Source organism: Perca flavescens, chromosome 18 (assembly GCF_004354835.1).
Source record: "Perca flavescens isolate YP-PL-M2 chromosome 18, PFLA_1.0, whole genome shotgun sequence".
Taxonomy (NCBI): domain Eukaryota; kingdom Metazoa; phylum Chordata; class Actinopteri; order Perciformes; family Percidae; genus Perca; species Perca flavescens.
This window is the reverse complement of record NC_041348.1, coordinates 23,254,557-23,282,261: the sequence shown is the minus strand read 5'-3', so window position 1 is coordinate 23,282,261 and position 27,705 is coordinate 23,254,557. Positions and strand designations below refer to the sequence as shown.

General features: G+C 39.9%; 2 protein-coding genes across 4 annotated transcripts in view; one reads left to right on the top strand and one right to left on the bottom strand.

Moving 5' to 3' along the window:
* lama2 (laminin, alpha 2) overlaps positions 1 to 14,192 on the bottom strand; it is a 192,402-nt gene extending 178,210 nt beyond the window's left edge. For all 3 annotated transcript variants that reach the window (XM_028604575.1, XM_028604576.1, XM_028604577.1), the window contains exon 1: positions 14,045 to 14,192. In XM_028604575.1, the coding sequence (XP_028460376.1) occupies positions 14,045 to 14,111 (67 nt within the window). In that variant the 5' untranslated portion in view covers positions 14,112 to 14,192. The remainder of the gene's footprint in view (positions 1 to 14,044) is intronic.
* A 1,084-nt stretch (positions 14,193 to 15,276) lies between these two features.
* Positions 15,277 to 26,893, top strand: LOC114572856 (vesicular inhibitory amino acid transporter). The gene is made up of 8 exons (XM_028604638.1): positions 15,277 to 15,295; positions 15,863 to 16,040; positions 16,691 to 17,360; positions 23,362 to 23,498; positions 24,346 to 24,466; positions 24,699 to 24,901; positions 26,147 to 26,384; positions 26,717 to 26,893. Exons 1-8 carry the CDS (start codon positions 15,277 to 15,279, stop codon positions 26,891 to 26,893), a joined length of 1,743 nt encoding a protein of 580 aa, XP_028460439.1.
* The last annotated feature ends 812 nt before the right edge of the window (positions 26,894 to 27,705 follow it).

Here is a 27,705-nt window from a genome sequence, read left to right as displayed (position 1 = left end):
CAACAAATTTCGAGCTAGGAAGCTACATGCTGAAAAAGGCCAGTTTTGAAGAAAATTTGGATTGTGCAATAAGGCAGGCCTGCTTGGTTCTGGCGGGGAACTATTGTTAAGATTTACCAAGAATATTTTGACGGCATTTACTATCTAACAGGGACATTTTGGGACAGACTGGTGGGGATTGCTATAGAAGTACACACAGTGATACACTGGTAAGAGCAAATCCAGCTAATTTGCATAGCTCACGTTACTGTATTGTGTGAACAGTTAATTTAATGTTGTATGTGGCGTGCTCTTTTGCGCTGTGCAAATGTTCCACCAAAACAAGTTCCTTCCCGAGACCACCGTCATGCAAACAACCCAGAGAGTTTTTTTTTCTCCTATCCTAGAATGCATATGTGGTGTAGCCAGACCTTACTTCATAGCGCTGTGGAAATAGGTCTGGCAATGCGAGACTAACTCAGAGTCAACTCTTGTAGAGAGGGCACAGCGGTCAACATCCGGGCACTTTTGCCTCCGTCAGCGGAATCCGCTCACCGCTGTTCTCATAGGGAATTAATTTAACTGCTCTGCTCTGCCGCCTTTAAAGCTGCCTGTGAAAACCCAGTGTATGATTTTGGAAACAAACTGTCCAAAACTCTGCAGCTCAAGTACAAATGTACAGCTGGTCAAACCCTCTCTGTATATGGCTAGGTACTCTGACTTGGACCACACACCAGACTGAGGTCATGATAACATAGGGTAGAGGGTAGTGACCCTGACAGGTCAAAGTCCATGAATGTGAGAGGTTGGAGGTTGCTTTAATATTAAAGGTTGTGACACAAAATCCTCACAGCTGGACACACGCAAAGGAAACAACACATGCATCAACAAACATTCAAAGGCATTCTCCAACAATGTCTTTTTATGAAAGACTGAAAACCATGTTGTGACCATGTGTTGAACAAGGATGTCGTGGGTGAGGTAACTGGGAATTTCTAGCAGCCTCTAAAACCAGCCGATATCAATCTTTACACGACTTCAGAGAAACAGCAGTCTTAACAAGAAGCCTCAGCTCAGACATTGGAACCACAGAGGCCCACAGCAGACTTGCCAACAAAAGTGTAAAAATCTGCTTTTGAAACATGATCCACAAAGCATTTTGATGCCGGTGGGAGTCTGGTACAGTGAGTTTGCTGTCCACGTTGAGGGGGCCTTTTAAATGATTCTGCAAAAGATTTTAGGTTTTTTTCACATCTTTCAACAAAAAGAAAACTGCACTGAATGACATGTAAAAACTGATGTATTTTACTTATTGGGACTTTAGCTTATTCACCGTAACCCCCAGAGTTAGACAAGTTGATACATACCCTTCTCATTTCCGTGTGTGTTGTAACTCTGTCTGACAACCCCAGCGCTAGCTAAACCTAGCACAGATCCTGGATGTAACTGGTTCCAACTAGCCTACTGCTCCGAATAAGTGACAAAATAACGCCAACATGTTCCTATTTACATGTTGTGATTTGTATAGTCACAGGGTGTACAAATAACAAGGTCACTATGCTTTTATCTAGTAATTGTTGACTCTATTACTCCAACTCTGAGCGAACTCCAGGCAAACGAATATAGTTCCCAGTTTGTATACGGTTAGAAGATGGCTTTGAGAAGGGTATGTATCGACTTGTCTAACTCTGGGGGTTACGGTGAATAAGCTAAAGTCCCAATAAGTTGGCGTGTTCCTTTAATAAAGTGGGTTAGCAGCTTTGAATATAACTGAGCTTTGTGAGTAAGGAATCCAACAAAGCCAATGAATCAGAGATTGTGAAGGCCATGTGTGTTGCATTGAATGGACTGCCGGAGAAGTCACATTCGGCAGTATTGTGTTGAAGAATTAGGTTTTAGGTTGTACATTTAAATTGACTTGATTGGCTGAATTTTGGGTCAGAAATAGGGGGTCAATACTCGTACACATACCACTTGAATCAGCGCAACTTACTCTCTCCAATGATAGTGATAAAAGCAATGTCAATCAACAATAAACCAACAGGTCCTCCATATCAAATGACCAAATGAGGCCATGGGGATAGGACGTTCCTATTGGCAAAACAACGTTCGTTGGTTCAATCCCCCGACCGACAGGATAAAATCTGGGTGGGGAAAGTGAAAGAGCAACGCTTGTCCCTCCCTCATTACCAACACTGAGGTGCCCTTGAGCAAGTGATGAAAGGCTCGATCCAACAAAGTAGGTCAGTGAATCACATCGAAGCATTGACGGCAATGCTGCTGCCAGTTCTGCCGGTGTTTACCTTTTTCTTCTTCTTCTAGTCCGTAGAAAGGGCAGCGTCGGTAGCCTTTGCTCATTAGCGCCACCGCTGTTCAGGAGAAGACTGCAGCTAGTGTCGCGAGCACCAGCGCAGGTATAAATAGTCACGGAAATCTCATGATGTCACATTTGTATGCGCCAGCTGGGCTGCATCCAGTATGTAACGGCTTTCAGGCGCGCTAGCAAAGCAGACAGAAAGACAGCCTCTGCTACCGCAAGCGTTTTTTTTTATTCGAATATTAATTTTCACCTTCGAAATTCTTTTTTTTAAAACTATTCGAATATATATTCGAATTTAGAATATTTGTTGACAGCCCTACAGTGGAGCTGCTCAGTGGCCAGCAGATCAGACTGTGGTTGTACTGAGCAGCTTCCAGGTTTGAATGTGGAACTGTGTGAATGTGATCAGGGTGTTCCTGCAAAAGAGAGGCTTCCTCTCAGTGAACCTTCCCTGAATAAATAAAGGTTAAAAAAAAAAAAATCTCTGATTCAAATAAACCACGTTGGTGCATTCCCCAGTTGTAGCTAAACAACCTACATAAAACATAACGAGAGCTTATAAGAAAAACAGCCGGGGACCAAAATCAACAATCTGAGAACTAGTTCCCAAAGTTTAACTCTGAAAAAAGAATCCAAAAAAAAAATCCAAAATAGAGCTGAGGGGGCATCTGTCTTGCTTTATGGCTGTCTTTGAACTGCCTGTGTCAGACAGATTTCTCCTGGAAAAGACAGCTTGCTCCCAGTGTGTTGGCTGTGGATAAACAGAGGTTTTCAACTGAAGTGATTTGAGATGGAACAGAACAATAAGACCTCCAGAAACCAACGGTGAAGGAGTAGCAAGACAAACAAACTGAGGCCAGACACTGAGCTCAGCTATGGCTGCAGAGGTTGTCCGAGGTACTCCTACGTAGGATGAAAGATAGATAGTGGAGGAGGAGGAGGAGATGAGAGGGGGGAATGTACAAAGGGGCACAGAGTAGAGGGGGAATGATATGAAATAGAGAAACAGAAAATGCTTTGGATAGGCAGAGATGTAGAAGAAGTCCATCATCAGGCAAAATGAATACACTTTCCCAAAGTACTTTTGACTTTTCAAAGATTAAGGCGTCATAAAACAATGCAGATATCAGCTACGAACAACTACAAATGCTTCAACTTTTGTTTGCTGATTTAATATTTTAAATTAGTGCAGGATGTCTTTTCAGTGTTAATTCAACCAAACAATGTCCGCAAAAGGAGTGAAAAAGATGAGAGGGAAAAGAGTTGAAGGGACAAAAAGAAAGCAAGAGAAAGAGTAAATGAAGAAAGAAAGGGAGGAAGAAGATGACAATCTGGAGGCCAAGGAATGAAAGAAGAGAAGGAAAGAAACAGCAAAGAGGGGACAGGAAAGGAAGAAGAAGGCGAGAGGGGACGAAGGATTAGGAGTAGCGGAGGAGGGGAAAGTGGCTGAGTGTGTGTGTGTGTGTGTGTGTGTGTGTGTGTGTGTGTGTGTGTGTGGTGTGGGGGGGCTCATTATTGACACCATGTGTTACCACAGGAAGCTCCTTGGGAAAATATAAGCACCAAGAAAGATCAGAGAGTGAGACAGAGATGAGAGAACGACATGGAGAAGGAAAGATGAAGAAACAGAGGTCATTCCAAAGTCTTTGCAGCTGCAGACGTGTGTGTGTGTGTGTGTGTGTGTGTGTGTGTGTGTGTGTGTGTGTGTGTGTTTAAGGGTCTGTAGCCTCTGTTTTAGCAGCTGCACATCTGTATGTCAGGCGTGCAGTGTTTTAGCCATAAGGTCACAGTGTCAAATCCCATAGCCAACATGCACTCACATCTATCTAGCCATTTATCATAGACATGCATACATACATTTTTCAAACGAACACTGTTCATTTTACTTGATGGAATTTTCAGAGAACCAGAAAGGTTGTTAAAGTTCAGCTTCTACAAAAAGTCTCAATAAAACCCTCGAAACAAGTTTAACGCTGCCTTTTTTGTATGGGGAAAAATAGATATTCTAGATAGAGCTTGATAAGAAAAATTTGATTAGTCTACTAGTATCAAGAAAATGTCTTCATTTCTGGACTGGTGCTTCAAGCTAGCTGGGTCAATTTAATTGTTATTTCTGCTCATGAAATGGCACCACTGAAATTTACAAGTTGGAGTTCATGGGGCATGACTTCACAAGATACCCATTTTTAATGCCTCTCAACATGGAGACGCTATTAAACACATTTACGTGAACTCATTTCCATTATTTTTCATATATATTGCTAACACATGGGATTATGTCTGAGCAGAATGTGGACCTAAACAGGAAATGTATTAAAACCAAAGATGGGAGTTGTACGCCATCCAAAAAGGTTTGTCATCCAACCTATTGTACCATTTTTGATGTTCTTTCCTACAAATCCATATTACAGTCTTGCTTATTTTTTAAGCACACATTTTTTTTGTCAGTCTGGGTGCAGACGCTTGTGGTACACATGCACACCCTGTATGAATGAACTCACATGCACACACATTTACCAATGCATCAACTCGTGCTCTGTTTCTTTCTGTGTCTAAGCTTACAGTAGAATGGAGCTGGGCAGAGCAGCTATTGTGTCCCTGGTAGAATGAACTATTGATTTTCTCCTCAGCGTTATCAATGCTGTTCTGACAACAAAACAGCTAGGAAACACTCACACACATGGCGTACACACACACACACACACACACACACACACACACACACACACACACACACACACACACACACACACACACACACACACAAAGACCTAGATGTTCAGTGCATGATGTGCTTTGTAGGAGGCGGCACAACCCCACAGGGAAAAGCAAAGTCAAATATTAACACAATATTGTAATAAGGACACTCTAGCAAATATGCAAACAATGATGCCTGCAAATAATCAAACATGCAAAACAAAGTGAACCAAATGTTTTCAGTCCTATCACACATGCAGTAGGATAAACACTGGCCCATGAAACATTAGACTGTTTATGTATCACATGTTTATGCATTGCTTATGCAATCAGAACGTAGCCTTTGTGAACCTCCGTAGACCTACATTATTCCATAATTCCAGTCACTATTTGTGTATTTCAAAAATTGCGACCACAATCCCATTTTCTTTCTGCAGTAAAGAGAAAGCTTGTGCAAGTAAAGTGCTTGTCCCACTAAATTTTACTGAAATAACATTTTTTACAATGTGCCAATGCAAGGAACTCTGAAAGCTTCAGTGTCATTTCAGAACAGCATCCTCTTATTTTGTTTTGAGCAATTATGCAATCCAGCAGCCACCAAAACTAACCAAATTAATGTGCAATTTACTAGGGGGCTTTAGAAGCTGCTATTGTAATCATTCTGATAATGTACTTTTTTGGTTCACAGTACTTACACCTTTATCTCACAATGTTTGCGCCTTTGCTCTATTTATATTCATATTCCACATGTAACACTTCTGATACTTAGTTTAATTCCAAAAGTAATATGTCAGTGCATAACTTCATATTTTGAAATCAGCAGGTATCACCTAGCTGCAAGCCAGCGTCCTGACCTACTTCTGCCCCACACTGTGACAAGTGTCAAGAAAAAAAAAAAAAAACCCGACAAAGACTTTAACATTTCAGAGTCAGTGCCACCAAATCCTTTGCTCTTTTTTCTTCTCCAGCTTCGTGTCTTTCTTATTGACAGGAAGGATACAGCACTGTTCCAACTTAGCACCTGGCTAATTTTAGCTCCCTGAGGATTTCTCTAAAGTACACACACACAAACACACACACCTGTTGGAGTTCATGTGATCTGTGTCTTTGGCACAGTGTCATTGATTAATTCTTGGCTGCCTTGAAGCCAATGACAACTTCACAAACACAGTCTAACGGTAAGCTACAAACACACATATACAGAACATGCCCATCCGAGTGCTGTAATGAGACTAATCTCATATGTAAAAGTGCAAGCAGACACACACGTACACCGAGTGCCAGGTTGAGTGTGAAACCCCAAAATGCCCCCTAATTAAAAAAACAAGATAAACTTTCATTTCTGGTGGGAGGCCTGATGAAAGATGAAGGACGAGCGTTACATGTTAACTTTTATAATTCAATCAAAAGGTGTGTCGCAGCAGAACCACAATGGGTACTTCTATACTGTAGTTCCCTTTTCTTCCCATACTTTCACACTGTCAGTTTGAACAGATTTAGACATAAGACTCAATGTCCTTGTAAGGTGCAGCAAACAGGCAGATGCCATTAATTTGGCAACATGTTTGTCGAAAAGTGACTTGCATTTTTTTTATTTTTCACATACAATCTGTAGCAATTGGGAGTTCAGCTTCTTTCTCAAGTACTTTTTGAACGCTTGACATTTCACAGTTCCCGTATTGTAGAATACACTGTTTCTAAAGTACCTCAAACCTAGTTTAGCATTTCTGTACTGGAATTTATCGGCCAACATCTACAGTACAGGCCAAAAGTTTGGACACACCTTCTCATTCAATGCGTTTTCTTTATTTTCATGACTATTTACATTGTAGATTCTCACTGAAGGCATCAAAACTATGAATGAACACATATGGAATTATGTACTTAACAAAAAAGTGTGAAATAACTGAAAACATGTCTTATATTTTAGATTCTTCAAAGTAGCCACCCTTTCCTTTTTTTTGATAACTCTGCAAACCCTTGGTGTTCTCTCAATGAGCTTCATGAGGTAGTCACCTGAAATGGTTTTCACTTCACAGGTAGGCCTTGTCAGGGTTCATTAGTGGAATTATTTCCCTTATTAATAAAAAAAGCAAAGGGTGGCTACTTTGAAGAATATAAAATATAAGACATGTTTTTAGTTATCTCACACTTTTTTGTTAAGTACATAATTCCACATGTGTTCATTCATAGTTTTGATGCCTTCAGTGTGAATCTACAATGTAAATAGTCATGAAAATAAAAAGGAAACGCATTGAATGAGAAGGGGTGTCCAAACTTTTGGCCTGTACTGTACATCTGCAAAAAGCAAATATCGGTCGATATGTCAGCCTGGTGGATTCATAGGTCCAACTCTATATTTGACATTTGGACATTGGTGGAGCTGGGAACCGAACAATTAACTCTTTAATTACTGGACAACCATTCCTAGCACCTGAGATCATCACCGACAGATCATGCCACAAGCAGTTCTGAAACAATTAGTCCGTTTATTGATTCATTCGTAAATTGACAACAATTAGGATAATCTATTCAGGAGTTAAAATCAGCTCTACTTCTACAAGCTGCAACATAAAATGCTGCTTACACAATAATGCATAACTTATATAATCTAGTAGGCCTAATACATACAATGTATAGATGAGAATATAACACTGACTAGAGAAATGTTTCTGCAAAACATTTTGAATGCTGGAGTTTTACTTGTAATGGAGTATTTCTCTAGTAGTGCTACTTTTACTTGAGTAAAGAATCTGAATACTTCCATCATGATACGGTGTGAATGTAGTCTATATCCACGACGCTCCACTTCCGGGATTGATCTGTTGAAAATCCGCCGGATTTCACTGTTTTCGGCCGGATGTCCGGTACCTTCCGCTTTCTTTGTGTTTGAATTTTAAACTCTTTTTCTTTTTTCTGAGGACTATGGTTAACTGCTCCTCAGATCTCTGCAGGGTAAATCCAGACAGCTAGCTAGACTATCTGTCCAATCTGAGTTTTCTGTTGCACGACTAAAACAAATTTTGAACGTACACACGTTCCACCAAATCAAGTTCCTTCCCGAGGCTGTTTTGCAGAGGCACCATGGCTCCGTCCGGTGCTTAGCGCCGCCCATGACGATTGTGATTGGTTTAAAGAAATGCCAATAAACGACAGCATGTTTTTCTCCCATCCCGGGATGCTGTGTGGACTAGCCAGACCCTCCTCTGCAGCGCTGTGGAGGAAGATCTGGCAATGCGAGACTAGTGGGAATGGGACTCTATGAGTAACAAATAAGTGTGTGATGTTTGTCTGTATTTATTCCAACCCTACTCTTAAATACAGCACTTGTGTATCCATAATCTGCATTCATCTGCATGTTTTAACAAACGACATATCATTTTGCCATATCACCTGTTATTACAGCACAGAGCCAACTAGACTAAACTCTTGTGCATCCTTCCAATCTTCCAGATTCATTTTCTTCCTTGTCACCTTGCCTCCTCTCTTATTTTCTAGGACACATTGATTATATTTACTGAATTTGGGTCCCAGGCTGAGAAAGTCTGAGCGCTTTCCCTCTGGTGTATTACATCAAATCCATTCAGCTAAGCTCGGCTGCTTTCACATTAACATAGCAGACTGAGATCAACATATTTTGGATACATTATGACATCGGGATGAATTTACCTTATCAAAATGTTGATTTCTCTGATGGGAAGAAAAAAAACAAAAACACTCTTGATTCCCATCATATTCACTGCGATACCTATGGTGAGTCACATCACATTCATTCTGCCTTGGTTAAATCCACGTAACCACACACTTATAAACACATCTATAGTTGATCTAAGGAGCCCTTTTATCTACAAATTAACTACTGTTTTTAAATTTTCAGCATAGATCCTTCCAAAGAGAAATCAGGCTGCACCTTTGATTATCCCAAAGTTCGATAAACATCAACAGGGAAATCAATCAGTTTTCTCCTGATTGCTTTTTTGAAGATGCAGTTTGAGGTTTCTGCAGGACAGCGATATTATGAATAAGTCGCATGGATTTGCTTAATAAAAACATGTGATTCCTCAGTTGGTTTACAATCCTGTCTGTCTGCATTCATTCCACACAGGTGTCTCTAGTGAGTTTACTACATATCCATTCATGCAAATCAGGTTGGTAACATTCACATTAATACACACACAACTCTAACAAGTCAACTTTTCTGGCAACTTCTCATAACTTTTGAAAATTTTCCCCGGCGACAGCCACACGTTCTTGACATTTAATATCTTTTATCAATATAGTTGTTTGGCTTGGCTCTAGAGCCTCATGCATCATACTGACACTCATTTGATGGAAAGTTCAAAATGAAGTTCAAAACTTATATTGCAAGAAGAATCATATTGATGCAAAGTATATAACTGTCTTCACAGGAGCAAAATAATTCATATTGTCCAAGCAATGTTAGAGTTTTCTTTTATATTTATTTATTTATTCACCTGTTTTGCACATGCTTTTCCACTGAAAGGACTTTGTCCAATTTCGTACACGTACAACGACAATTAAGACTATTCTTCTTCTGTTTTTCTGCTGATTATTACACTGAACTTTTCTGGCTTTACGATGATGCAGTGGAGTTTAATTTTTCGACTTAACATTATTGACTAATACAGGCATCAAACCAATGTGAAAACACAGTATAGGGCTGCATCAATTAAAGCTACAAGTGTCTTTTCATCATCAACAAATGTTTCCTCCAATGCCTAACAACTCTTAAATTAGGGGTGCACAATACAGAAAATGTCACGATTCGATTTCCATTTTTAGGCTCCCGATTCGATTCAAAAATCGATTTTCAAAAACTAGGGATGCACCAAATATTCGGCCAACGAAAAATGGCCCAAATGGGCTTTTTCGATTTTCGGCCGAAATACTTTTATCACCGAAACAATACGGCCGAAATGTTGTGATGACGCAAACAGAAACCGCGACCTGCGCGTGTGTCAGTACTCGTTCCGTTCCACCTGCAAAGCGTCTCCTAAGCAAAGAGGTTGAGACGGACCGCGGAGTGAAAACAATGAAAAGTACGCTCTTAGAGTCTGTCAGCACACGTTTCAGTGAGATCTATTCCGATCCTCTGCACTTACATCGCGACTGTACTTGATCCGCGTTATAAAGACCATTACTTGGATGCGGAAATAAAGCAGGGCGCACGAGAAATGATCCAGGCCGCGATGGATGAGGAGAACCCGCGTGGAGACGGAGACGGAGCAGCGCCCAGCGCAGGAGGAGATCAGAACGCAGAAAAAAAGACTCGTCTCTCTGCACCAGATGAGGGGCATGCACCCTCGTTGTCTGATATGTTCAGTGAAATCCTGGCAGAAAGTGCCTCAAATAATAATAATAATAACAATAGGTAAGCTATTCTGTTCTTAGGCCACTATACTGTATGTGACTATCAGATTGTAGCCATATTTCTGCTAGATATTTTTTTAATTAAACTTTAATATTAATTTATACAATTGCAATGCCTTGATTTTAGTAAAGTTAGTACACAGTCATAGCCATAAATGCAATGGTACTAATAATTGGCATAATTTTTTTCGGTGTTTCGGTTTCCTCTTTTTCGGTTTTTGGTTTCGGCCAAGAATTTTCATTTCGGTGCATCCCTATCAAAAAACGATTCTCGATAAAAACAACGATTCACAGTATGTAAATGTAGTTACTTTTCCCATGTGATTGCAGTAGACATACATTTTTTTTTTAAATATGAATTGATTTTTGGAATTCTATGAATCGATTTTGAATGGGTAGGCTAGAGCTTGAATCGCGATTCGAATGTGAATCGATTTTTTTGCACACCCCTATCTTAAATACAGCCTCCTTCCTCTCTCCTCTCTATTTTCAGCCCCCATCCTCCTCCTCCTTCTTCTTCTCTTTTCTTTCTGATTATCTCCTGGTCTCTCTGACCCCCGTCGCTGATAGAGAGCATGCCTGGCTGACACGCCTGGTAATGAGGCTCCTAATGCAGATGGCCTCTACCGCCCTTTTCTACTCACTTTCACTCTCTCAACACAGGCACAGTATGCAGAAACACACACATCCTGATGCTTCCCCGCCCCCAAAGCACTCCTGGGCTAAACAGTATCTGCCGATGTTTTGAAGAGGATAAATAAAAGCATGACGTGCACTAGATTTGTCTCATCTTCCAAGCGCCAGTCACCAACGCCAAACTTTCGCTCGACAGACACACACATGCAAACAAATCCTCCACACACTCATGTGTTCAAACAGCTCACCGATCAGCTTCCCGTATTGAAGTATTTGTTTTCATCTTCTAAAAATGCCAACTTTTACAGAATTTTTGTAATAAGTGGGGCAATTTGACTAATAATAGGCATCAGGAATTTTGCTTGAATATGTTGACTCTCACGGTGGGCCATGTTACTGTATATTGATTTTGGCTGTCAATCCAACTCCACTGAGGGCATTGTTGCTCATTTTTCATTGTTGACTATGTCACGGCCCAATGTTTCACAATCTCACAAATACACCAATTACAAGTAATAGAGCAGTGGCTCTTCTCAAGAGCATTTCATGATTCGGTTTGATCTTTAAAAAGGTTGGTTCACCAAATGTCTAAAACATATATAATATGTTCCCACTTAACCCCGGTGGTATCCAGGCATGCAGATTGATGTGGTTTTATTTGTCTGGCTTTTGAGAGATTCATCTGAGATTTCTGCTTGCACAGCAATACAGTGCACGTGAACCAGATTTTGTTTGTGGTGCTAAAAGCATTGAAAATAAGATGTGAGAAATTGAACATTCATTTTTCTTTCTAGTTATAACTCTAGATAACACACTGTGAACACTGTTTTATATAGACCCTTTATTTGGTAGAAAATAGTTCAAACTCAGGAATGTATATCGTATCTGCGTGACTAGATCCCACTATAGATTAATAAAAAAATAACAGAAAATGTATTTTCATAATTTGGGTGAACAACCTTCAAGTCATGTTGTGATGGATTATTAGCAGGGCCACACAGAATCTGCGGACACAGAATTCGGCAGAGTTTTGATTCTGGATCACCGCTGAAAACTGTAAAAAAAAAAAGAAAGGAAAGAATCCGCAGATTCCGTCTGGGCCTGATTAATAGCTGATTTAGAGGAATACACAGTGGCCAGCCTGTCGGTCAGTTAACTAACAGACAGAAAAACGACATACTTCACAGTAACAATGAGATATCAATGACAATCTGAACTTCATATCATTGGGAAAGTGACACCTGGGCAAACTGCCCAATTTACAACAGTTACAAATTACTTCTCCCAAACAGTAATTGAGTTAGTAACTCAGTTACCACATTGTAAAAGTAATTAGTTACTCAGCAAAGTTACTGCGACGTTATTTCTTATGTTCTATAACGCTATTACGTTCCATAGCATCTTTAACGTCAAAGATGTTTATATTAACTGATTGAAGAATCCAAACTTAAACTTTAATTTCAATGAGCGAGAAGTAGTGCCGGTGTTCTGTCGATTTATGCTACCTATCGAGATGTGCTACTTAGCGGTTCTGCGCATGCGCACGACACACAAGCATGGTCTGATTCCCCGCCCATAAATCTATGCAACCTTGCGGTCGGACATACGGCCGATACTGTGGTTAATAGAGTAATATCTAATAAATAATTTATTCATTGTACCTTTTGATAGGGTATATTTGTCTATCAGAATACGCTACCACTGAAATATTCAATAAATATAATTTAATAGAATATCAAAATATGCTCCTTATCTCCTGACAGTGCACATGGAGTGAGTAGTGGTGCAATATATAATGATTCTGTTGGGGGAGCATTATTTGATAGGGTATATTTGTCTATCAGAATATGCTACCACTGAAATATTCAATAAAGATATAATGGAGTATCAAAATATTCTCAAATAAACATAAGATGTCAATACTGTTAGAGTTATACCTCTATGGGATTCAGCCTGCCTGCACATTTGGAAATATGCAGGCAAATATATCACATAAGGAAGCACATTTCGATAGGGCAGCGCGACTCGATATACTCTACTATCGATTTACGCTACGGTAGCATTTTTTGACAAGGCAGCATAGATCGTCAGAACACTGGTACTTCCAGTTCGAGAACGCTACCTTTGAATTCCCCTGGCTCATCGCCATTGTCGCTGTCTTGTGTTTAGTGGTAGTCAGAGCGAGCAGTGAGACAGCGTGAGCAGGGCATCCGCCCACCCAGCCAATCATCATCGTTAGTAACGCCGTTATACTTAAACGCTGTTACTCCTAACTCTGGCCAAAACTTCTTTTACAAACTAAATTGTCTTAATCTTCTGATGATTTGTAAGGCCTATACAGTAGGATACAGATCATTGTGCACATTGACTCATGCACTGGAACTGTGTGAAAAACAAGACTCCCTAGGGGGTAGACATAACTTGCACAGAGTAATGATAAACTCTGTTGGCTAATCAGTAACTGCAAAAGGACAATCCAAATGACATTAAGGTGTGCTGCAATTAGTACATTAAGTTTAGCTATGTCAAGGAATGTCATGTTGACTTGACTTATGTGACGTGCATTTCTCTGACCCCTAATGATTCATAATGTTTCTCAATGTTTTCTGGCTACTTGAACATCACAAACAACAGACAACCAACTGACAAGCATCTGTCACTGTCCATGTAACGTTACGTGCTCTCTTTTGTGTTAGTTTTAATTAGCTAGCTCGGCTCAACACGGTATGTCATGAAAGGGGTTTCCACATGATTTGCCCTCTTCTGTTAACGATAAGCAAAAGTAAAGAAGCCCTCAGCAAAGCGAGAGTTGTTGACTAATCAAAGTGTGATCAATGAGGACATTGAATCATTGTCTTGCTTGGCACACTGATGTTAGGGCGTTTAAAAGCCTCTCGTGGTCAGACATGACACTTTTTATGTAGGGAAATGAGCAACGGCCCCGAGTGAGTGACACGGAGTTCATGTCGAGTATTGGTGTATCGATCGGTGGTCTTATCTATCGGTCTGTCGAGGACTTACCTCTCTGCTGGGCATGGCAGCATTGCCATAGCAACGCGGTCAGAAGCACGAGCCGGAGTCGCTTCATTTTATCCTCTGTTGAAGTTTGGATATCGTACCGCGCGCGCTGTGGAGTCAGCAGCGCCGTTGTCTTCTCGCGCAGCTCTGTGTTGCGTTTAATGTCAGAGGAAAGTTTCACAGAAGTTGAACAAAACTCCCCTCTCTCTCTCTCTCTCTCTCTCTCTCTCTCTCTCTCTCTCTCTCTCCTCCTCCCCTCTGCTCTGTCCTCTCCACGTTTAATCTTGGAGCAGAGGAGGGAAGAAATGATAATGAAAAAATAGATAGATAGATAGATAGATAGATAGATAGATAGATAGATAGATAGTTTTTAGCACCAACATGTAGGCTACTCAAAGTATCAGTGTCGCAGAAAGGCCCCATCAGTTAATCAGAATTCTTAGCTTGTTGAGATTATGTTAATTTTTAATACTTTATAAACTGTTGGGGTGCTCTTAGTTAATTAAAACATGTAACATGTTATTTTTAAACATTACATCCTGGGGCTTTTGGGAGCATTTATCAACTCTAAATTTGTGTAATCAGATTACTTTTTGTTGTAGTCCAGTGAGCTTTCAAGCAGTATTGTAAGAAAACTTTCTACAGCTTGTATAAAATATGAACCTGAGTGTGAGGTAGGTGCTATAACACTGAGTCCACAAAGGGCTTTAAAGCACAGCCTATACTGTTACATCAGGGTGCTGCAGAACTGGAGCAGTTTTGAAAATGCTTCAGATGCTACAAAGCAAATGAAGTATTGCATCAGCAGTGCTTCGGCTACCACAAACAAAGACCATAGAAGGGCAAAGAAACAACAACTAAATGGAGCACAGAATAATTAAGAAGTAAAGAGTTGGACAGAAGTTTTTGGTCCAGTGAGTTACACAACTGTTCTGTGGCTCCTCCTGCTGCCCTGCACAACTCACCACAGTCCGGGGCAAAACTGAAGAAGCCTATTATGAGCATTCATAAAAATACAGAGACATATAATAGGGGAAAACAATGTAAATGTTATCCATTTGTATAGATCGGGTTGTATACTAAACTCAGAACGTTGTTCGAAAAGTTTCTAAAGTGAAATGTGAAACTAGCTGAATTTCTTTTCTTTTTTTTTATTATTATTTTTTGGGCTTTTTCCGCCTTTATTTTGATAGGACAGCCAGGTGAGAAAGGGGAGAGAGAGAGAGGAGGAAGACATGCAGAAAATTGTCGCAGGTCAGACTTGAACCCTGGCCCTCTGCGTCAAGGCATAAACCTCTCAGTATATGTGCGCCTGCTCTACCACTGACCCAACCCGGCCGTCTGAAACCTTTTTTTTTACTGGAGTGTAATGCGAAGGTTGCTAAATAATGACATACAGTTACAAAAACACAAGCACCTAAATCTGTATTTTAATTAGAGAATTGCTTTTTTGAGAATATCAGCATGTGCAAGTGTATATTTTATTTTGCACAAAATAAAAGTGAATGAAACTTATAGGTATCTACTGTGAAGGCAATCATAGCAGTTTACTCCTTCACTGTTGAAAACACTGGTGTATTATAATGTTACAGCTCACCAACTTGTCAATCACTTCATAGACCTGCATGTGTGTAGTAGTGCAATTGTGTGTGTGGCTCTGGTGTGTGTGCAGTTTGTTTACAGGCAGACATTGTTAGTGTGTGTGTGTGTGTGTGTGTGTGTGTGTGTGTGTGTGTGTGTGTGTGTGTGTGTGTGTGTGTGTGTGTGTGTGTGTTTGTGTATTCAGGGAGAATTTGTGTATGAGTATGTTTACGTGTCCAGTGTCAGTCAAGCTCCCCCAGACCCTTAGACCTCCAGATGCAAGGAGGCTGACTCTGCATACAAGGAGGCTGAAGATGGGCTCTCTTCGCTGGGCTCGGAGCTCTCGGCAGCCCTGGAGTAGTGCTGGGTCTCTGTGGGGCTTGGCCCTATCAAGGCTACACCTAGACTGGACAACAAGGTGAGTCACATCATGGGATATATTAATTTATAGATTTACTATATTATTTATTATATTATTATATTATGATAAATACATATTATAATCAACAAAGCTGTTTTGTGTTGATTTTTAACATAATATGTTAGTGAGCGTCATGTAGAGTATCTGCTAAGTTAATTGACACAGAATATTATTATTATTATTATTATTATTAGTAGTAGTAGTAGTAGTAGTAGTAGTAGTAGTAGTAGTATCAGTATTATTATTATTAAGAAACGTATAAATATTGTTTAGATTCCTCATAAATATCTACCTGCACTAATATGTGACATCATGCATTTATATAGAAATACATTATTAGAAAAATAAATAAATTAATAAAGTGTGTTTATAGCACCTTTTTATTTGTATTTTCTTACTTTCTTGATTGGGAGTCACAAAGTATATGTATAGTATAGTATATATATATTTTTGTTGCTTTGATTAAGATAAACCCTACAACATTCCAACAATTTACCCCAGCATAGTGTCATTTCTTTTAGTTATTTTACCCACATCCTCATAAAAATGGGTCTTCCTATTGGAATACAATTATTCTAATTTAGTGAAGTGGATGAGGGCACAGAAAAGATGAACTCAAAATTAAATGAAGTGGTTTTGGTTAGCAGGTTGTTTCAGGAGGATGAAGAGATGCTGATTCTGACCCACAGCGATGAGTTGAACAGAACCTATGGTGAGGACAACATTACAAACAAAAATAACAGAAGCTCGGATAACACCAAAAGAAACAGAACATCCATATTTGGAAGGAACAGCCTGTCTCCGACTGAGCAAGATAATCCCAGTATCCCAGGATGCACCAGCACATTGTTGCAGGAGAGTCCAGCTTTTAAAGAAACCAGAGCTACTGTAATCTCTACTGGACCCAGAACCATCACCATAACTTCAGCGGTTTCTGCTGCAGACTCCGTTTGGTTCAAAAACAACAAGAGTTATGGCAAAAGAAGAAGATCCTCTGAGATGCGTGCTGACAAAACAGGAAGCAACGTTGAGAAGAACCCGAGTTTCAACCAGAACCAGAGTAAGAAAAGAGGATCCTACAGGCTGTTCAGAGGGAATATGCAAAAACAGAGACTTTCTGAAGATGCAGAGAAGAAAAAGGAAGGAGAGGAAACCGTGGAGGGAACTTCTCCGTTCTGTGCCAGCCTTGAAGAAGAGAAAGCAAGGATGAGTTTGGCTAATCCAGTTCAGAGCCCCAGAACCGGCACCCCTGGTCTTAAGCCTACTCTCACCATCACCGCCTGGGAGGCTGGCTGGAATGTCACAAATGCTATACAGGTACACTTATACAGTATACATGCATGGTCGGAAATCTTTGCAAAATCTTTGTTTTATCTTAACCCCAAATCACACCAATGTCAGGACAATGTGAACCATTGCCAAACTATACCTTCATTCGTTTAGACTTGTGAATACTGTATGTTTTACTACTTTCCAGGAAGTCTTGCCACTGTAGGGTTATCCCTCTTTGATCCCTTTTCCTGTTTCCTTGGCATGACACAACCTCAAATTGCTCCCAATATGTCAATGTGGGGGAGTCACCAAGATGTAAGCCTCTGCCAAATTAATGTAATGTAATGTTTCATGTAATGGCATGAAACCTGAAAAGTTATTTAACCCTCTTGTTTTCCTCAGGTCAAATTTGACCTATTTTCAAAAAGTTTCTATATCAGAAATGTGGCTTTCTTTCAACCAAATTGTAAAAAATTTAAAATAACCTGGATGCTTCCCTACAACTGTTACTCTTCACAAGTAAAACAAATAATCAGTTCACTACTTTGATTGAATTTGGGTGTTTTATTCAATTTTATAGCATTTGAAAAAAAAAATGGTAAAAGACAAAAATGTCAAGGCGCCTGGGTAGCTCACCTGGTAGAGCAGACACCCATGTATAGAACTTTACTCCTTGACGCAGTGGCTGCAGGTTTGACTCCAACCTGTGGCCCTTTGCTGCATGTCATTCCCCCTCTTTCTCCCCTTTCATGTCTTCAGCTGTCCTATATAAATAAAGGCCTAAAATTACCAAAAAATAATAATAAAAAAAGCTTCAAGAAATATCTGGGGTGCAAAAAAAGAGCATAGACAAAAGTGTGTCGAAAAAGACGACGTAAATGTTGGAAAAAAAAGAAACAGTTGCATGGTCGACGGGAAGACAACACAAGGGTTCATCATTGCATAATCTCGTTTTGCCAGACCCTCCCACAAAGCGCGCCGAAGGAGGGTCTGGCTACTCCACATAGCATTCGGGGATGGGAGGAAAACGTGCTCTGGTTTTGTGGCATTTCTTTAAATCAATCAGAATTGTCATGGCTGGTGCCAAACTCTGCACAGAGCTGCTGCAAAACAGTTTTACGAGAGAAAACTCAGATTGGACAGATAGTCTAGCTAGCTGTCTCAATTTACCCTGCAGAGGTCGGAGGAGCAGAACCATAATCCTCATAAATCCACCGAATTTAAAATTCCAACCCAAAGAAAGCGGAAGGAAACAGAAAATAGGCCTACATGCATCCGGCGGAGTTTCCACTGTTCTCAGTTTCATGTTTATTGCAGCTGCAAACTTGGAATTCATTATTTTGTTGGTTCAATTTTAGCATGTCATTCCTCCTTTTTCTCTCTCTCTTTCTCTCTCTCTCTCTCTCTCTCTCTCTCTCTCTCTCTCTCTCTCTCTCTCTCTTGCAAAATGCAAATGAAAAATGTAAATGCCAACTGTTTAGGCGCCAAGCTGCACAATACATTCAAAAAGCATTAAACATGCAGACTAGTTAATCTGCTCCCACTGTGTTTTGATATTATTAAACAATGCTTTGTGGTCTTGCAGGCTGTTTGTCAGTCCGCATAATCAAATAAAGCGTGAATAAAATAAAATAAATTTAAAGCTCCCAGTCACAGTGTGTGCTCGTGGCGGTAATGCTAATAGCTTATTATGCTGTAAATGCTGAGCCGTATTCAACTGCTGCACTCTTGTAAATGTGTCCTTTCACTGAATGACTTTAGTGTAATTGGAGTGCGTTACTGGGTCCATAAAGAACATCAATACAGTGTACGCATGAGTCTGACTTTATGACCGTCTGGAAGAGGACAGCATTTGCAAAGATCAACCATACAGATACACCAAAAGCACACACACACACACACACACACAATGGAGACACAATGAAGACACGCATGCATTCAGGAGTTAAGATACATTTAAATCAAATGCTTTTGCATCACGTTGCCGTGAACACCGATTTTAATTCATCGTTAGCACTGTCATCAGTACATAAATACCTCCTATACCAACATGATCTTTAGTAGATAAACAAGTATTTTATGTGCTTGGTTTATCGATACTAGACTATCTATCTGAGAGCCAGGATTTATTTTTTTCTGTAAGTAATTAAGGTAAGTAATTAGAGACCAAATTTCTGTGCCAGACAAGGCACAAAATCTGAGGTTTAAATTGCCTATTCAAATCTAAGATTTGTTGCTTATATCACCTCAATGCTTGCATCTTTATTTAAATTAATTTGTTCCTTGAAACCATGGCTGTGATTTAAATACTTCCTATTTTACTGTATTTTACATCAGCATGTTTTTTTTTGTTTTTTTTAAACTGCTTAAAGAGCATCGGCTTCTTTCCGGGGTTGTTGGGTTTAATGATTTATAGGTTATTCATTACCTGCAGCGCACTGTAATCAGGAACCTTAACCAAATGGATTGCTCAGTAATCCCTTTGGCTGAGGTCACAGATGGGTTAAATTGAGGTGACTATTGGATGACTCCCGTAGCAGAAAGAAGTCTTTTCATTAAAGGTGACGATTCACTGCATGCTTGAAAACCTCAGACGGTGATGGATGACCACATAATAACAATAAAAAGACGCAGAATGTACAGTGTCTGATATATAAACACAGATCAGTGATGACAAATCCATTTGTTCAGAGGCTATTAATGATAAAAAAAAAGAACATCAGTTTTATCTTCTATCAAGGCTAAAAAGAAAATATGTATTTTCTGGTGGTTGTATATTGATGCCGATTTAACTATAATATGGCTGTCTGCCAGCATAATCAAGTTTTTATTAGAGAGCAAATTTGCTGCCAAAAAATGCAAAACAAAACAAGCTCCAGCTCTCAAGGCTCCCGACTTGGGAATATTTTGAAACTCGGTTTTGATTCCCGCCTGACTTTTAATTAGGCAGCTCCTCTTCGCATGTCTTCATGGAAGATTAGAGCCCTGAACCTTTTTGTTTCTGACACTGAGGAAAAGCTGCCTATGATTGTCTGCTTTTGAGCGTCATTTTACCTTAATGGGGAGGGAATTCAAGTTCCAAATTGGGTTTTTTTTCAAATTCAAACACTAGCTAATAAGAATGTCCCCATTTTGTTTTGTAAAAGATTGCTGTAAAAAGTGATTTGGTTCATCATGCTGCCAAATACGTCCCGAGATGCTGTAAAAAATTAAGACCGAAATAAAATGCTGCTGGTTATCCATTAAAAAAGTTTCATTTCTGCAGTTCATGTTTACCACCATTCATTCGTCATTACCATTGTCTTCACCGTCTTTGTTATTATCATCCTCATCTCCACTATTATCTTCATAATCTCTTTTGTACTCTTGTGTTAGAATGTCTTGTCTTATCTGTTGTGCATTTTTTTACTCTTCACCGTGGGATGGTGAGAAACAAACTTTTGATTCCTCTGCATGTCTAGTATATGTGAAGAAATTGACAATAAAGCTGACTTGACTTGATCAAGTGAAAATTAAAAAACATTTAAGAAACATGTCATTATAATTTCCCAGAGCCGAGGTAACATCTTCAGATTGCTTATTTTGATGAACTAGCGTTGCTGTGGTTGGCTATGAGTGCAGAAGGAATTCGAAAGACAACCGTTTATCCCGCCCCTCAGATTGAGCCCTGCCAATGGTAAGTTACCAGACCCAAAATCTTGATGTGGGTCTGGCTTGTCAGTCGCATTATGGGAAATGTAAGAACCTCTTTTTTGGAGCTTGTCTAGGGACTAGGATATCTCTGTTTTGATTTTAACCATATTTAAAAGAAAATGCCTTGTGAGTCAGAAAAATTAATGGAAGTGCTTTAATAAATTACCGGAATACCCCTTTAATTCATTATGTACTTTATAAAATCCCTCCACAAGTTCCCACAGCCCAAGGTGCAGCTTTAAATAGCAACCAAAAGAAGAGTCCAAAGATATTATTTTCTATCATATGTGACGGGCAAATTCTACATTTGAGAATGTATGTCCCGTTATTAAAATGTCAAACCTGTCTGTTTCTGGTCGCTTCTGCTCTACCTTATCCCCTCATGGTAGGGAAAGACATTTCTCTATCACTTATTTGTGCCCAGGGCATGTGCTTGCATAAAATATCGTGCATGACCTGAAAGAGCAGCAGTTGAAATCTTGCACCTGGGAAGTTCAGACAGGAGCAGTGAATGTAATAATCTTTATTTTCCGGCGGCCAATATTGAGTATGTAAGTGTAAGGTAGGTAAGAGTAAGGTATTGTGGCGGGATGAAGCTGAATTGTGATTGGGAGCTGTTTCAAGTTGTGCTCTGAGTAACCAATGAGGAATTAGCTGGCAAAAAAACAGAGAGAAAGAGAAGTGGAGGGAGAGAGAGAGGGGGGTGGGGGATGAAATCAGATACGTGATCGTCAAACTGCTTTCATCCCCAGCAGCTCCATCTGAACATCAAAGCTCTATCAGCATGCCTAAACAGACATCAGTTACAAAATAGTGACTTGAAAGAGAGAGAATGTGTGCATGTCTGTTTCTACATCCACACTGTGTGTATAGTGTCTATGATGTGCCTCCATAACTCTCTCAGTGAGTGTGTGTATATCCATGTTCCAACATTCATAAGGCAGCAGCTCCATCAAAGTAGCTTGCTCTGATCACCCCTCGTCGTGCTCCTCTTCCTCCTTCAACCTCCTGCTCTCTGTGAGGTTGCTCCTCTCTTTCCTCTTCCCGCTCTCTATTCTGTTTCCTTCTCTCCTTATAGCCTCTTTCTTTACTTGCCTTCTTCCTCTTGCCGCCTCCATTCCCACTTCTCCTCTCTCTCTCTCTCTCTCTCTCTCTCTCTCTCTCTGGCAGTCGCTCCCCTCCACTCTCCTCTGCCTTTCTGCTCCTGCTGGTCTCCTGCATCCTCAAACTCTCCAGGCATCACGCCAAAACTTTCCTCTCGCATCCTCATCTTCTGCTCAACTGTGAACACTTTCTTCTCTTTTCGTTTCCTTTCCTTCTTTATTCTTTCCTTTTTTTCTCATTTCTTGCAACAACATTTTAAATGTTACACATTTTAACAATTTCTTATGGAAACAGGTTAAAATGAGCGTCAGGCAGTAGGATGAGATTGGTTAAGTTAGAGATCTGATATCCGTGTCCCTTGTTTATAGGAACTAACACTCAATTTTAAACCATTGGCATTTTTGTGTAGTAAGCCTTCCAGGAGTAGATAGGTCAAACAAACAGGAGACTGGTGTTTGTGTCCAGTTTAACCCTCATGTTGCCCTCGGGTCAAATTTGACCTGTTTTCAGAGTTTCAAAATCAAAATTATGGGTTTCTTTCAACCAAATTGTACAAAAATAATTGGGTGATAAATTATACTTACTATGTTTTATAAACAGGCAAAACAGACTGGGTCCATTTTGATGGTAAGACAACACAAGGGTTAAGTAAACGGCGAGTTATTTCAACTGTACGGAGCAAACGGAATTTCGTCAAATTCCCTGTCACGTGCGTAATGACGGTATGTATGTTTGCACGGGAGTGAAGTAACGCAACAAATCTACTTATTATAATCCAAAACTTAACTAACAATTTTTTTTCGAATCTTGACCAAGTAGTTTTTGTAAACCTATCCAAACTGCGACCGTTTCACAATGAGACAGAACACGCTTCTGTGGGTCGGACTTGTTAATATTTATTATTTTCATCCTTAATTTCTTTATCGTTTATATTGTTGTAATTCTTACTTTTCCTCTTATTCAAATAATATATATATATTTTTTATTGCACAATTTCCTCTAAGCACTTAGACCAATTCAAGTGAAATATAATGGAAAATATCAAAAGGAGTTTGTCATCAGCATTGTTTCTTTCATTTTGATCAATTGTCATGGGTACATCTTCACCACTCGACTACCTGGGAGCACCATGAGAGACGTTTTTGAGACAGCTTTTCAAATTATGTCTTGATCTCTTCTCATTCCTTATCTTCCTTAACAAACCAACCCATCTTTGTTCTTTCTTCCCATCTCTCTCTTCTACCTTCAGGGTATCTTTGTGTTGGGTTTACCCTTTGCTCTGGTCCAGTCAGGTTATGTGGGTCTAGTTCTGCTGGTTCTGTCAGCCTGGGTGTGTAACCATACAGGCCGCATCCTGGTGGCCTGTCTATATGAAGAGGAACAAAGGTATGTTTTTTTTAATCATATTCTATTAATTTGGTGTCAATTAGCTAAGTGCAATATCACTTTATAATCAGTTTACATCACTTTTACTACATAAAATCACTTTATCACTACAGTCTATTTACAGTCTATCTACTATCTACAGTTCTATTTTACTGATAGCAGATGTACTAAGCAATTTTTGTAGCACTTCTGGGCCGTGCTTCCCAAAGAGCAGTGTGTTCGGTACTGGGATGTTTATTTCTTTCTTGGAGTCATTGTTGGCTTAGTTGAAGTTTCTGTAGATGGGGCTCTCCTCTCCGTATCTTCAGCAATGGCAACTATCATTTCTGACAACGGAGTCGTTCTCATATGTATTCCTTCTCTTCTATTGAGACACCTCGGGGGAATCTAACCCCAATTTTGGTATGAACACAGAGTAGAGAGTAATAGATACACAAACATGTTATTCTGTTCATTCAGCAGTGGTGAGGCAGTCAGAAAAACCCCACCCCCGCAGCTGAGAGAAATGTGAATGTGTTCTACAGAACCGTGGTGTTTGAGTTTTACTTTTGCCCCATTGATTTGTGGGGTTCAGTGAAATTAAGTTTGAATATACATTTCTCGCTGTAAAGAAGAGGGAAAAAAACACCTCAACGTGCTCCCTTAAATCACTGGAACATACGCTTCAACACAGATAATAAACACATGAGCCTACATTTTGTTGGGGAAGTCTTTACTTTTTGTCAAAGATGTACTTAAATTATAGTTCAAAGGCCACATGTAGTTGTGATAACCATGACAGTGGTCAAAAATGTGAAAATGTCTCACACACAATTTATCACAGTAAGAAGGTGTTTGTATCCCTCAGTGGAGGCTCGGTGTCAAAGGTCCGAGTCCGACACAGCTACCAGGACGTAGTGGAGGCCTGCTGCAAAGGACTGTGGCCCAACTGGCCTGGATTGGGAGGGTGGATGGTGAATGTATCTCAGGTAACACACACACACACACACACACACACACACACACACACACACACTTTATTATGCAAAATTGCTATGCACATGTCTATAAACTAAGGCTTGACACTTTTCTCACACTGGAATAGATTACTTTAACATTTTTCAAGATGTACATGTATAGTATAGATGAACAGGTTTGTTTCCCACAGGAAATGCATGACGTAAACATCTCTCTTTGCACCGTGTTTCTTTTTTATCCCAGGTCATTGAACTGTTAATGACGTGCACCCTGTATCTGGTCGTCTCCACCGGTCTGCTGTCTGACAGTCTATCAGGGATGGCTGTTCCTCGATCGGTGTGTTCTCTGGTGTCTCTGATGTTCCTGCTGCCCTGCCTGCTGCTGACTGATCTCAGACCAGTCTCCACCCTCAGCCTGCTGTGCTCCTTGACTCACATACTGATCAGGTGATGGCATATAAGTGATTGAATGATCAGCATCAATTCCACAATCATATTAAGTAAAGACAACAATGTGGCCTTCATAATCTGCTCTCATTCTCACTCCTGTGAACATTTTGCAGCTGCTGCTGCTGCTGCTGGTTATGCTGTCTGCTCCCACCTGCTGCACACTGCTGTTACTGGTTGTTTCATTTCATTTCTCATGCCAAGTGTCTGGGGAAAGTGGAGCTGGGTCTTACAGTAAAGATCTTTGGCTCCTGGCTCCCTCTGGTTTCTCTATTCTTTGGCTATTAAGTTATGTGCAAATACATGTTTCTTCTTGGTTTATTCCCTAACAATTCAAGGCTTAAAGCTGTAGTGTGCAACGTTTTTATATTAATACATGTGGATGCAAAACCGTGTTGTTGCCATTACTTAGAATTCCTCAACGGGGGGACAGAAATTACGCACTATTAGGCAGATGGGAAAAATATTTTATTTGAACCCTTATCTATTTTTGCTGAATATCTTGCTCAAATCACCAAATGAAAGTCCATATGTTGCATACAGTACACATACTGTAATGGTATATGATAAACACAACATTTAACTAGTTTTGTAAAAAAACAACAAAAAAAACAGTCAGTGGAGTTACTTTTTATCTGTCTCATGTTATTTTGTATTTTTCTTTAGATTCATGGCTGTTTCCAAATGAATAATAGCACAATAAAACAGTTATTAATGTGCTTTTATTCATTCATATGATTAAGGATTGTGTATCCTATTTTATTCAGAAAAACATAGTCACTATCCTTTGAAAACCATGTATCTCCAAAATGTCAACCTTTCATGAGCTTTGTTTTTAAATTGTTCAATTAGCCAAGAAGTAGGATCATTTCTAACCATACAGGGACAATTAATTCAATTTATTATAACAAATCTGAGCTACATGGTAAAAATAATATTTGGACATCAGTATTTTATTTTATGCAATTAAAATTGACTGTCCCTTTGTTAATTTCTGCTTTTATTTCTTGTATTTTCTTTTCTTTTATACATTTCTTTATTTTTTCTCGCGTGTCTTTAGGCAGGACGTCTGCTTTTATTGCCCTGTGTAACAGAGTACACAGCTAATATATGGACCTTCCTGTGCAAATACATGTTGAATAATAAATGAATGAAAGAATTATCAATATATTTATTTTAGATTTTTCATTCATGGAGCACTATCTTTTCTCATTTTCTCTCCTTTTGTCTCTGACCCTGTGTCAGCCTGCTGGTCATGCTGTACTGTCTGAGTCGAGCCAGCAGCTGGTCCTGGTCCACTTTGTCTCTGTCTGTGGACCCGGAGAACTTCCTCGTCTCCGTGGGCGTCATCATCTTCTCCTACACCTCGCAGATCTTCCTCCCTCCTCTAGAGGGCAGTATGGAGGACAGAGGGCAGTTCAATGCCATGCTGGGGTGGACCCATGGTGCTGCTTGCATCATGAAAACTCTGTTTTCTTTACTGGTTGGTGACATATTGTGTGACACAGCAAATTCTCCGGTAATTTTAGTGACATTATTGTGTTTGTGATGCCTCTGAGGGGACCGAAGTTAGTTTTTTGCTGAGTTAAATAAATATCGTAACATAGAGATAAATATATATAGTAATGTGTCAATGGACAAATATCCAAAAAATATTAAAATATATGATTTATAATAAAAATGTTGAGACAGAAATAAAACATTTGGCTCAAAATCTGGCTTCCAGCACCAGGTCTAATCACAGGATGGATAAAGGGACAGACAAATGGAGTGATTGATTGACTGATTGCATTGATTGTTTCCCTCCTCCATTAGGCCGTATTAACATGGGGCGCAGAGACCAGCGAGGTCATCACAGACAACCTGCCCTCTGACCTCCGACCTCTCGTCAACCTGTGTCTGCTGGCTAAAGCCCTGCTGTCCTACCCTCTGCCATTCTACTCTGCTGCTGAAATACTACAAACTTGTCTGCTTGGAGGTGAACAATACTGACAGCTCTACTTTATATTCAAACCGCTCACCTTGCTCAAGGTATCGTCCCCAATACATTAAGTAATAGTTCCTTCAGGTCATCTATTAAAGATCTAAGGTGCAATGGTTAACATTGTGACTGTAGATCTACATTTGATACGTTACAATGACTGATTTGTAAATTACACATGGCCTTAGGAAGCTGCTCTTTCCTTTACATATTTCTTAATACTCTGTGGAGTAGCAGAGACCTAAAAAAGCAGGCTAAGGCTGGAGGTTTCCTGGATGGTCAATGAAAATAGCGTTAGGAAAGTGAATCAGTGACATTTTTACTTTATCATACTACCTAGTTTACTTTGAGCATGACATCTAATAGAGGCTCCAGAGGTCTACAGTGGTAAACTATCGCTAGACTGGGCAGCTTCCAGGTGGGTATCTCTGCAGGTGTTTCAATTTGAAGAGAGGAGCATGAGCTCCCAGTTAACTTTTTATTGCTTGCGTAGCTCACGTATTACTACTTATACACATGAAAATGCCGAAGCGTTTCCTGCTAAAGATTTCCCACCGTGGTCTGAAAACACAGGGGAGACACTTTGTTTCTCTCACTATGACTCTAGAGTCGTACTCGCTCGCTGTCACTAGTCACTCTGAAAATAATCACCGTCCCTGTCTCACTTCTCCCTCGCTCTAACACACACACACACACACACACACACACACACACACACACACACACACACACACACACACACACACACACACACACACACACACACACACACACACACACACACACACACACACACACACACACACACACACACACACACACA

Excerpts from the sequence above, each read along its gene's own strand:
- LOC114572856 (XM_028604638.1), top strand. Across the intron at positions 17,361-23,361 it reads ATGTCACAAATGCTATACAG|GGTATCTTTGTGTTGGGTTT; the intron begins GTACACTTATAC and ends TTCTACCTTCAG. Across the intron at positions 23,499-24,345 it reads CTATATGAAGAGGAACAAAG|TGGAGGCTCGGTGTCAAAGG; the intron begins GTATGTTTTTTT and ends TGTATCCCTCAG.